This window comes from Babylonia areolata, chromosome 32, assembly GCF_041734735.1.
Source record: "Babylonia areolata isolate BAREFJ2019XMU chromosome 32, ASM4173473v1, whole genome shotgun sequence".
Classification (NCBI taxonomy): domain Eukaryota; kingdom Metazoa; phylum Mollusca; class Gastropoda; order Neogastropoda; family Buccinidae; genus Babylonia; species Babylonia areolata.
Genome location: NC_134907.1, coordinates 22,989,250 through 23,001,749, shown reverse-complemented (window position 1 = coordinate 23,001,749; position 12,500 = coordinate 22,989,250). Strand labels below are relative to the sequence as shown.

Sequence of the window (12,500 nt, the reverse complement as noted above, 5' to 3'; positions counted from 1 at the left end):
GTGTGTGTGTGTGTGTGTGTGTGTGTGTGTGTGTGTGTCGTTCTCTGCCTGCCTGTCTGTCTGTCAGTCTCTCTCCCTTTCTCTCTCTGTGTCTGTCTGTCTGTCTGACTCTCTCTCTCTCTCTCTGTCTCGTTCTCTGCCTGCCTGCCTGTCTGTTTGTCTGTCTGTCACTCTTTCTCTCCCTGTCTCTCTGTCTCTCTGTGTCTCGTTCTCTGCCTGCCTGTCTGTCTGTGTATGTGTGTGTGTGTGTGTGTGTGTGTCGTTCTCTGTCTGTCTGGATCTCTCTCTGTCTCGTTCTCTGCCTGTCTGTCTGTCTGTCTGTCTGTCTGTCTCTCTCTCTCTGTCTCGTTCTCTGCCTGTCTGTCTGTCTGTCTCTCTCTCTCTCTGTCTCGTTCTCTGTCTGTCTGTCTGTCTGTCTGTCTCTCTCTCTCTCTGTCTCGTTCTCTGCCTGTCTGTCTGTCTCTCTCTCTGTCTCGTTCTCTGTCTGTCTGTCTGTCTGTCTGTCTCTCTCTCTCTCTCTGTCTCGTTCTCTGTCTGTCTGTCTGTCTCTGTTTCTCTCTCTCTCTCTCTCTCTCTGTCTCGTTCTCTGTCTGTCTGTCTCTGTCTCTCTGTCGTTCTCTGTCTGTCTGTCTGTCTGTCTGTCTCTCTCTCTCTCTCTCTGTCACTACTCATCCACTTGTTAAATCATATACAGCAATGCGAGGTATGACAGAGGAGTCTTCATAGAATGATAGTATACAGAACCGTTTATATTAATGACTTGCTTTTATGTGGATTTTATTATTATCATCAGCGACTGCAAGACATTGTACGATGATAAGACTTTTGCTGAAATGCACAAAACAAAATCATCAGCGATTAACATAGACTGGTCGATCATAAGACTCTTGCTGAACTGCACAAAACAAAATCATCAGCGATTAACATAGACCAGTCGATCATAAGACTCTTGCTGAACTGCACAGAACAAAATCATCAGCGATTAACATAGACCAGTCGATCATAAGACTCTTGCTGAACAGCACAGAACAAAATCATCAGCGATTAACATAGACCAGTCGATCATAAGACTCTTGCTGAACTGCACAGAACTGGAGCGAAAAGGAATGAACTTGGTGTCCGTGTTGTTTAGCGATTCCAAGGTGGAAAGTCTCCTTCACGGTAGCTGTGCTGTGTGAAGTTGACGGCTGAGGCAGTACCAATAATAATGCATGAGGTGAAGGGATTGGTTTTGCTGTCGATTTTCCTACGACGTGTGTGTGTGTGTGTGTGTGTGTGTGTGTGTGCGTGCGTGTGTGCGTGCGTCCGTGTGTGCGTGCGTGCGTGTGTGTGTGTGTTTGTGTGTGTGTGTGCGTGCGTGTTTGTGTGTGTGCGTGCGCGCGTGTGTGTGTGTGCGTGCGTGCGTGTGTGTGTGTGTGTGTGTGCGTGCGTGCGTGCGTGTGTGTGCGTGTGTGCGTACGTGTGTGTGTGTGTCTGTGTGTGTGTCTGTGTGTGTGTAGCCTCTATTTGTCTGTCTGTCTCTGTGTATCACTTTCTTTTTGTGTGTGTCTCTCTCTGTCCCTCTCTGTCTGTCTATCTCTGTCTCTCTATCTCTGTCTGTCTGTCTGTCTGTCTGTATCTCTCTCTCTCTCTCTCTCTAATTCGGTTTTTTCCCCGGTCTTTTCTTGCTTGCGTATGCAGTTTTGAATTAACGAAACTGTGTGTGTGTGTGTGTGTGTGTGTGTGTGTGTGTGCGTGTGTGTGTGTGCATACGAGTGAGCGTGAGCGCAACCCCACCTCCCACCCTACCCTCACTCCCACCACTTCCCTTGTCCTACAATTTCAGATTCAGGAGAGGCCTTTCATTTCCGTGGAAATTTGATTTATTTCCGAATGTTGAGCCAGTAAATAGATTGATTCCCCCACCTCCGGCCTCTCTTTGTAAAATTTCCTTTCCTACTTTTCAAGAAAACATTTGTACCACTTGCACTGCAGAACTCAATACTGTGTTGCATGAATAATGACTTATTTCCTTCACTTTCTAATGATCCGATGTGTTGCGGGCGATACGTTGATTTAAAAAAAAAATCTTTTTTTCTAAGTTTGTGGTCTACGTATAATTCATTTATCAGTTGTTTGACTTTTTTTTCTTTTCTTTTTTCTTTTTCTTTTTTTGGAGGGGGGGGGGGGGGGGGTGGGTTGCGGAGGAGGGGAGGGGCGGGGGACGGGGGAATGAGGTGGGTTGGGAGGGTTGGCGGGGGGCGTGTTCGGTATATTTTCCGTGCATATACCCAAACATAAAATGCACTCCTTGGGGGAAATAACAGCAAAATATTGCATTTAAAGTGATAACAAGAGCGATACGTTCGGCACCAGCTTGGCTGCAGGAGCTGCCGGAAGAAAGTCAGTGAAACGTCCAACCGCCTTGAGGGCTCCAACTCCGGATTTTCCCTCAGGGTTTACTCCCGAAGTTTTTCCCGTGACCGGGTATGCCGCAAGGCAGCGGAGGTTTGGAGTCAGGGTTTTTCTTTCCCTAGATGGACTGCCTTCCCAGGCTGACGAGCTCCATCTGCCCGAAGCATCTGGTTTTGAGGCGCCAGAGACCCGCCTTTCGTCCCGTCTCCTGTCAGTACAAGCAGTTCCGCCGGGCTTAGAGGCTAAGCCACACGGGCAGGCCAGGAGCTGGGCTTGGTTTTCAGAGGCTGTTTGAGATGCACGCCGTATGGGAGCACTTTATAGGTGATGGGAGCTTATCCCCGCTACCGTCCCCGGCTATGACAATCCTCATACTGGAACCCAGCAACAACGACAACATGTGCATATGCATAGCGCCTTTTTCTCTCTGGAAAAGAGTTCAGTGCGCTTTACACGAAAGAAAAAAAAAGTGACAAATGAGACGAACCACTCAATACCACTCTCACTCACTCTCTCTTTTTCTTTTGACCCGCACAGGCCTCCATACCAAAGGACAGAGGGCGAAAGAGAACTTCCTGTTTGACGCGGCGAGGAAAGAACCGTTTCTCCAAGGTTCAAATCCCGAACAGGCCCACGCTCACTGGTGGGAGAGGGGGGAGCCACTGTGGGTCACCGCTGAGAAACAGGTCAGTGATGATGATGGTGATGATGGTGATAATGATGATCGTGGTGGTGGTGATAATGGTGGTGGTGGTGATGATAATAGTGATGATGATGATGATGTTGGTGATGATGATGATGATGATGATGATGGTAATGATGATTATGGTGGTGATGATGTTGGTGATAATGGTAATGATGCTGATGCTGATGCAGTTGATGATGATGATGGTGGTGGTGGTGGTGGTGGTGGTGATGATGATAGTGGTGGTGGTGGTGGTGATGATGATAATGGTGGTGGTGGTGGTGATGATGATAGTGGTGATGATAATGGTGATGGTGGTGGTGGTGGTGGTCATGATGATGATAGTGGTGATGGTGATGATGGTGGTGGTGGCAGTGCTGATGGAAACGGTGATGCGGAGAAGAGGAAGAAAATTTTTAGCAGTAGTAGTAGCAGTAGTAGTAGTAGTAGTAGTATCATCGTCATCATCATCATCATCAGCAGTAGTAATAGTAGTTGCAGTAGCAGAATTATCATCATTATCATTCATCATCATCATCATCATCATCATCATCATCTTTATTGTTGTTCTTGTCGTTGTCGTCGTTATTGTGTTGTCGTTATCATCACCACCACCACCACCACCACCTGATCCCTACCTGTCACACTCACTGTCTCTATCATCCCCCGCCCACCCCAACAGAATCCCTTCCTGTCACACTCACTGTCTCTATCACCCCATGCCCACCCCAACAGAATCCCTTCCTGTCACACTCACTGTCTCTATCACCCCATGCCCACCCCAACAGAATCCCTTCCTGTCACACTCACTGTCTCTATCATCTCATGCCCACCCCAACAGAATCCCCGCCTACCCCAACAGAATCCCTTCCTGTCACACTCACTCACTGTCTCTATCATCCCATGCCCACCCAACAGAATCCCTTGTCACACTCACTGTCTCTATCATCTCATGCCCACCCCAACAGAATCCCTTCCTGTCACACTCACTCACTGTCTCTATCACCCCATGCCCACCCCAACAGAATCCCTTCCTGTCACACTCACTGTCTCTATCACCCCATGCCCACCCCAACAGAATCCCTTCCTGTCACACTCACTGTCTCTATCACCCCATGCCCACCCCAACAGAATCCCTTCCTGTCACACTCACTGTCTCTATCACCCCATGCCCACCCCAACAGAATCCCTTCCTGTCACATTCACTGTCTCTATCACCCCATGCCCACCCCAACAGAATCCCTTCTTGTCACTCTCACTGTCTCTATCACCCCATGCACACCCCAACAGAATCCCTTCCTGTCACACTCACTGTCTCTATCACCCCATGCCCACCCCAACAGAATCCCTTCCTGTCACACTCACTCACTGTCTCTATCATCCCATGCCCACCCCAACAGAATCCCTTCCTGTCACACTCACTGTCTCTATCACCCCATGCCCACCCCAACAGAATCCCTTCCTGTCACACTCACTGTCTCTATCATCCCATGCCCACCCCAACAGAATCCCTTCCTGTCACACTCACTCACTGTCTCTATCACCCCATGCCCACCCCAACAGAATCCCTTCTTGTCACTCTCACTGTCTCTATCACCCCATGCCCACCCCAACAGAATCCCTTCCTGTCACACTCACTGTCTCTATCATTCCTGCCCACCCCAACAGAATCCCTTCCTGTCACACTCACTGTCTCTATCATTCCTGCCCACCCACAGAATCCCTTCCTGTCACACTCACTGTCTCTATCATTCCTGCCCACCCACAGAATCCCTCCCTGTCTCACTCACTGTCTCTATCATTCCTGCCCACCCACAGAATCGAACCTGCGCTCTGTACCACTGGCCTGGGTGCGAGGTGGAGATCCGCGGGGCCCGACCCACGTTCTGTCGCCCCTATTCAGGAGTGCCCTCCATGGACGATTTCAGAAACGACATCATCAAGGGACTGGCGCAGTTTCAGTACCTGGAAGCCGACGTTGTTGGTCAGTGTGTGGGGGGGGGGGGGGGGAGGGGGGAGGGATGTATTTCTAGATGTGTAGGGGATGGGGGAGTGGGGGGGGGGGGCGTATTTCTAGGTGTGTAGGGGATCAAGACTCGGCAATTCTCCGCATCCCAAAACAGCCAGTGAAATTATAACTGGACGAGCTACCAACCCTAGAAGAGACTGTCAAGGCCATTGAACAGCTGAAATGTGGCAAGGCAGCAGGGGTTGACGGAATTCCGCCGGAGGCGTGGAAGAATGGAGGCCCAGCACTACACTCCAAACTCCACAACCTCTTTGTCTGCTGCTGGGAGCAAGGCAAACTACCACAGGACCTCCGTGACGCAGTCATCATCACCCTGTATAAAAACAAGGGAGAAAAGTCGGACTGCTCCAACTACAGGGGGATAACTCTGCTCTCCATTGCAGGCAAGATCCTCGCCAGAGTCCTCCTAAATCGGCTGGTGCCTACTATCGCCGAAGAACATCTCCCAGAGAGTCAGTGTGGCTTTAGAGCCAACAGAGGCACCACTGACATGGTCTTCGTTCTCAGACAGCTACAAGAAAAATGTCGGGAACAGAACAAAGAACTGTATGCGACATTCGTCGATCCCACGAAAGCTTTCGACACCGTGAGCAGAAAAGGTCTGTGGGAGATCATGAAACGTCTAGGATGCCCCCCAAAATTCCTCAGCATGGTCATCCAACTACATGAGGAACAGCGTGGACAGGTCAGACACAGCAACGACCTTTCGGAGCCCTTCCCAATTGGAAATGGAGTGAAACAAGGTTGTGTCCTCGCGCCGACCCTCTTCACGATCTTCTTCAGCATGATGCTCCAACAGGCCACTGAAGATCTTGGCGACGACGACGGTATCTTCATCAGATACCGCACTGATGGCAGCCTATTCAACCTGAGGCGGCTACAGGCCCACACCAAGACACTGGAGCAACTCATCAGAGAGCTTCTGTTTGCCGACGATGCTGCCCTCGTCGCCCATACAGAAGCGGCCCTGCAGCGTATAACGTCCTGCTTCGCAGAGGCTGCGCAGCTCTTCGGCCTAGAAGTCAGTCTGAAAAAGACGGAAGTTCTCCACCAGCCTGCCCCACGGGAAGAATTCCACGCTCCTCACATCAACATCGGTGAGACAGAGCTGAAGTCGGTCCACCAGTTCAGCTACCTAGGCTGCACCATCTCGTCTGACGCCAAGATCGACAAGGAGATCGACAACAGACTTGCAAAGGCAAACAGCGCATTCGGCAGGCTGTACAAGAGAGTGTGGAACAACAAACACCTGAAGAAAGACACAAAGATCAGCGTGTACAGAGCTGTTGTACTGCCCACCCTGTTGTATGGCTCCGAAACCTGGGTCACCTACCGGCACCACATACGACTGCTTGATCGCTTTCACCAGCGCTGCCTTCGCACCATCCTCAGCATCCACTGGAGTGACTACATCACAAATGTCGAGGTCCTGGAGCAGGCAAAGACTATCAGCATCGAGGCAGTGCTGCTAAAGACCCAGCAACGTTGGGCAGGGCACGTGTCCAGGATGGAGGACCACCGCCTGCCCAAGATCGCGCTGTATGGCGAACTGTCCACTGGCCACCGTGACAGAGGAGCACCCAAGAAGAGATACAAAGACTCCTTGAAGAAAGCTCTCGGTGCCTGTCACATTGACCATCGCCAGTGGTCCGCAGTAGCCGCTGATCGAGAGACCTGGCGACGCACCATCCACCAAGCTGTCTCCTCCTTCGAAAACAACCGCAGGGCCAGCCTTGAGGACAAACGCAGAAGGAGGAAGAACCACGACGCTGCAGCCGCGAACCCAGACCAGACTTTCCCTTGCAACCGCTTTGGCCGACTCTGCTTTTCCCGCATTGGCCTTGTCAGCCATGTGCGTGCCTGCATCAGACGTGGACAACGCCCTTCCTAGATCTTCGTCAGCGAAGCCAGGCCATGAGGGGATCGGGGTGTGGGTGGGTGGGGGGGGGGGTGTATTTCTAGGTGTGTAGGGGATGGGGGTGTGGCTGGGGGGGGGGGGGGGGCGTATTTCTAGGTGTGTAGGGGATGGGGGTGTGGGGGGGGGGGCGTATTTCTAGGTGTGTAGGGGATGGGGGTGTGGGTCGGGGGTGTATTTCTAGGTGTGTAGGGGATGGGGGTGTGGCTGGGGGGGGGTCGTATTTCTAGGTGTGTAGGGGATGGGGGTGTGGTGGGGGGTGTATTTCTAGGTGTGTAGGGGATAGGGGTGTGGGTGGGTGGGAGTGTATTTCTAGGTGTGTAGGGGATGGGGGTGTGGGTGGGTGGGGGTGTATTTCTAGGTGTGTAGGGGATGGGGGTGTGGGTGGGTGGTGTATTTCTAGGTGTGTAGGGGATAGGGGTGTGGGTGGGTGGTGTATTTCTAGGTGTGTAGGGGATTGGGGGTGTGGGTGGGTGGGGGGTGTATTTCTAGGTATGTAGGGGATTGGGGGTGTGGGTGGGTGGGGGGTGTATTTCTAGGTGTGTAGGGGATGGGGGTGTGGGTGTGGGGGTGTATTTCTAGGTGTTTAGGGGATGGGGGTGTGGGGGTGGGGGTGTATTTCTAGGTGTGTAGGGGATGGGGGTGTGTGTGGGGGGTGTATTTCTAGGTGTGTAGGGGATGGGGGTGTGTGTGGGGGGTGTATTTCTAGGTGTGTAGGGGATGGGGGTGTGTGTGGGGGGTGTATTTCTAGGTGTGTAGGGGATGGGGGTGTGGCTGGGTGGTGTATTTCTAGGTGTGTAGGGGATAGGGGTGTGGGTGGGGGGTGTATTTCTAGGTGTGTAGGGGATGGGGGTGTGGGTGGGGGGTGTATTTCTAGGTGTGTAGGGGATGGGGGTGTGGGTGGGGGGTGTATTTCTAGATGTTTAGGGGATGGGGGTGTGGGTGGATGGGGGGTGTATTTCTAGGTGTTTAGGGGATGGGGGTGTGGGTGGGTGGGGGTGTATTTCTAGGTATGTAGGGGATGGGGGTGTGGGTGGGTGGGGGGTGTATTTCTAGGTGTGTAGGGGATGGGGGTGTGTGTGGGGGTGTATTTCTAGGTGTGTAGGGGATGGGGATGTGTGTGGGGTGTATTTCTAGGTGTGTAGGGGATGGGGATGTGTGTGGGGTGTATTTCTAGGTGTGTAAGGGATGGGGGTGTGGGTGGGGGTGTATTTCTAGATGTTTAGGGGATGGGGGTGTGGGTGGATGGGGGGTGTATTTCTAGGTGTTTAGGGGATGGGGGTGTGGGTGGGTGGGGGGTGTATTTCTAGGTGTGTAGGGGATGGGGGTGTGGGTGGGTGGGGGGTGTATTTCTAGGTGTGTAGGGGATGGGGGTGTGGGTGGGTGGGGGGTGTATTTCTAGGTGTGTAGGGGATGGGGGTGTGGGTGGGTGGGGGGTGTATTTCTAGGTGTGTAGGGGATGGGGGTGTGGGTGGGTGGGGGTGTATTTCTAGGTGTGTAGGGGATGGGGGTGTGGGTGGGTGGGGGGTGTATTTCTAGGTGTTTAGGGGATGGGGGTGTGGGTGGGTGGGGGGTTATTTCTAGGTGTTTAGGGGATGGGGATGTGGGTGGGTGGGGGGTGTATTTCTAGGTGTTTAGGGGATGGGGGTGTGGGTGGGGGGTGTATTTCTAGGTGTGTAGGGGATGGGGGTGTGGGTGGGTGGGGGTGTATTTCTAGGTGTTTAGGGGATGGGGGTGTGGGTGGGTGGGGGGTGTATTTCTAGGTGTGTAGGGGATGGGGGTGTGGGGGTGGGGGTGTATTTCTAGGTGTGTAGGGGATGGGGGTGTGGGGGTGGGGATGTATTTCTAGATGTGTAGGTGATAGGGGTGTGGGGGTGGGGGGTGTATTTCTAGGTGTGTAGGGGATGGGGGTGTGGGGGCGGGAGGAGAGGGTGTTTGTTGCCGTTTCTTCTTGTTGTGAGGGACAAGGGGTGGGGGAGGGGTTGTGTGTGTGTGCGTGCGTGTGTGTGTGTGTGTGTGTGTGTGTGTGTGTGTGTGTGTGTGTGCGCATGTGTGTGTGTGTGTGTGTGTGTGTGTGTGTGTTGGTGTTTTTTTGTTTTGTTTTGTTTGGTTTTTTTGCACCACTTTCCCCCACACATCTTAGCTAATCACTTTCATTCTTTCCCCTATCGTCTGGCGCAGGAATTGCCCCAGTGTGTCTTGAGGCATGCATTTTAGGAATATTCGATGTCTGTGTACATTTGCCAGGGTTTTTTGATGTTCTAGTGTTCTGATGTATGCATTCTAAACATGTATGACAAGTGATTACATCTGTCTGGGTTTATTGTTGCCCTTGTGTGAGTTGTTTAATATTAAAGCTTTTTGTGTCATCCATCCTCTCTCTCTTCCCTCTCTATCTTAACCCAATATAGACATATAAACAAATAAATGAATAAAACATATGTCATCTGTATCATAACATGGACCGACCCTATCTTCCCATTTAATGTTTACATTTGTTTACACTTCAGTGGTTTTGTTGACCAAGTGCATGTATGTAACAGTGTATGCGGAGTTAGAAGTGGTAGGGCACATCCTTTCCATTGAACATCTCTCCCAGAAGGCGCCGTCCCTTATTCAGTCGAAAGGTAAAGCGAAAGCGAACAAGGGATAGCTAGGAAGAGTGGTCATAGGAAAGGTTTAAAGTGGCAAGAAATTCACTCCATTCCCAGCAAGCGATAAAAGCCAATACTTACCAGGGTATGCGTGTATGTGTGCGTGCATGTATATGCATATGCGTGTATGTTTTTGTGTGTTTGCGTGCATGCAAGCAATTTATATTATGAAATCTTACAAATCTTACGATATCTAAGCTGATTTTCAAATATTGACAATGGTAATTTTGATTCAGTTTTCTTATATATACTAGTAGATGCACATTTTGGCAATCAGAAGAATATGATTGATTTGCATCAGTGCATGGTCCTGGGTCTTGTGTAGGACTGGTATCCCAAACAAAACATCAGTTTCAGACAAAATTACTTTTACATTATATTCAATTAATATGTATTGACTAATATATTCCCAAAATACTTTGACAGGCGGACAATGAAAAAAGAAATGCTCGATATAATCAGTTTCTTCTGGGCAGTAGGTACACCTTTGGTTGTCTTTCTTTCTCATTTTACACAACAGGATATTAGTAGGATAAATATTATGCAAGATTTTCCATTGCAATACTCTTAAACGTGTTTCTTTTGAACATAGACGGGGAATCTTCCATATTTTCTTATTCAGATCTACACCAAATTTATGATTCCAAAACCTGATGGCACATGGTATGGAGTAGTTGTTATTGCACAATACTAATCTAAAGTCTTTACAAGTGAGTAATTTCTTACCACAAAAAGGAGGAATATTTGACAGGTCGATGTCAGACCTCTCTTGTTCATTTATTACAGAGGTGAACTGTCGAACAGCAGCAGCAACAACATTGTACTCCAATATTCTTGCTGGGGACTCCGATTTTCAAACATATGTCATTGTAGGTAAAAATGCCATGAGTATTATACATGTCTTTTAATGTATTAACCCACCCCTGACCCAATCTGGAAAGAAAAGAACGTTTCCCTGATACTTTAAGTGTCTGTTATTCCATAATAGGTTTAAATATGGTGTTTCACCTGCGTGCACATTAAGATCTAACCATGTTTGCAAAACCATCCTCCAAAACTGAGAATTAACCAAGTGCAAATACTTAAATACAGTACTCTTTACGTTTGTGAAAAAACATATATTAAATACACCAAAATTAACAGACATTTTCCTGGGTACATGAACCCATTTTTCGTGTTCTCCTGCACTACAAGGACGCACCACCCATTGCAAAAGAAACGCTGACTGCATTTGCCTAACATCAATCATCTTTAGCCCCCCCTGTTCAAAATCACTGCATACTACACTTCTCTTAACTTTCTCAAAAGCTTTTTTGTTGCAATTCTGTTTACGCCAAAGAAATCTAGAGTATTTGATTGATCGATGTAAGTACCTTTTCTGGAATAATGAAAGCCTGCATAATGTAAACAATCTGGGAAATAAGAACAGTTTTTATTATGTTTATCTTTGCAATTAAACTTAAGTCTCTCTTTTCCCATGAATGAATAATTCTTTTGTTATTCTCAATTCTGTACACCCAGTTCTCTTCTAAAGAGGACGCAGAAGTATTGCTGGCGTAAAAAATGCCAAGAATTCTAATCTTTTTCCTCCAAAGAAATCCATAAAAAGTACCAGTACAATCTTTTTTACTTCCTAGCCACATTGCAACTTATTCATAGCGATTTATTTCAAGCCCTGAAAACCTAGAAAAATCTTGAAATATGTTTAACACGTGTAACATATCATGTTCATCCTGCAAAAATAAAGTAACATCATCTGCATACATAGCTATTTTCAGTAATCTAAGGAACAAATTATCATCGGGTTGTCCTAACTCTATTCTTTTTATATGTCTACGTATCTTTATAGCTAGAATTTCAATGGCGAGAACAAAAGCTAACGGTGAAAAGGGACATCCTTGACGAATTCCCGATTCTACGGGAAAATACTCTGATATCCAACCACAGTATGTGACACAACTTTGAGTATTAGCCATAAATACTTTTACCTATTGAATAAAGTCGCTACCAAAGCCAAATTTCTTAAATGCACTAATCATAAAATCCTTTGAAATTCTATCAAATGCCTGTGAATAATCTATACTCACCAATAAGCCAAGTTAATTTTCTACATTTAACTGTTCAACAACATCATCAGTGTGCGTGTGTGTGTGTGTTGTGTTGTGTTTTGATTTATAGAATTAAAAATGAAATGATTGTTTTTTTCCTCAGGAATTTACTTCGAAATGATCGATTCCTTGGGTCACCAGTACGGACCCAGTAGCCCCCGGATCAAACAAGTCATCGGTGACCTTGACCCTTTGATGGGCTACCTCGCCGAGAGTCTGGCTACGCCCTCCCTCAGTGACGTCAACCTGATGATCGTCTCCGATCACGGGATGACGTCAATCAGTCGGAAACGCGTCATTAACCTGAATGACGTGTTGTCGCCTTCGGATTACGACACTGTCTTCACGGACGTGGCTGTTGCCAGCGTGTATGCCAAACCTGGGAAAAATCACATGGTGGGTTTTGTGTGTGTGTGTGTGTGTGTGTGTGTGTGTGTTTCTGTCTTTCTGTCTGTCTATCTGTGTCTGTTTGTCTGCCTGTCTCTGTCTCTATGTCTGTTGTCTGTCTGTCTGTCTGTCTCTGTATATCTTTGTCTGTCTGTCTCTGTGTCTGTTGTCTGCCTGTCTGTCTGTCTGTCTGTCTATATATATATATATATGTGTGTGTGTGTGTGTGTCTATGCCTGTGTGTGTGTGTGTGTGTGTTTGTTTGTTTGTGGACGTGTGTGTGCATGTGTGTGTGTGTGTGTGTATTGAAGCAGGGCAGCGTCCTGGC

The 12,500-nt window shown here is 48.6% G+C and overlaps 1 protein-coding gene across 1 annotated transcript in view; it reads left to right on the top strand.

Annotated features, from left to right (window-relative positions):
* Nucleotides 1–12,500, top strand: part of LOC143276692 (glycerophosphocholine cholinephosphodiesterase ENPP6-like) — a 47,158-nt gene that overhangs the window by 24,746 nt on the left and 9,912 nt on the right. Inside the window, exons 3-5 of the mRNA XM_076581329.1 lie at nucleotides 2,932–3,080; nucleotides 4,898–5,063; nucleotides 11,889–12,181. Of these exons, the coding sequence (XP_076437444.1) occupies nucleotides 2,932–3,080; nucleotides 4,898–5,063; nucleotides 11,889–12,181 (608 nt within the window). The remainder of the gene's footprint in view (nucleotides 1–2,931; nucleotides 3,081–4,897; nucleotides 5,064–11,888; nucleotides 12,182–12,500) is intronic.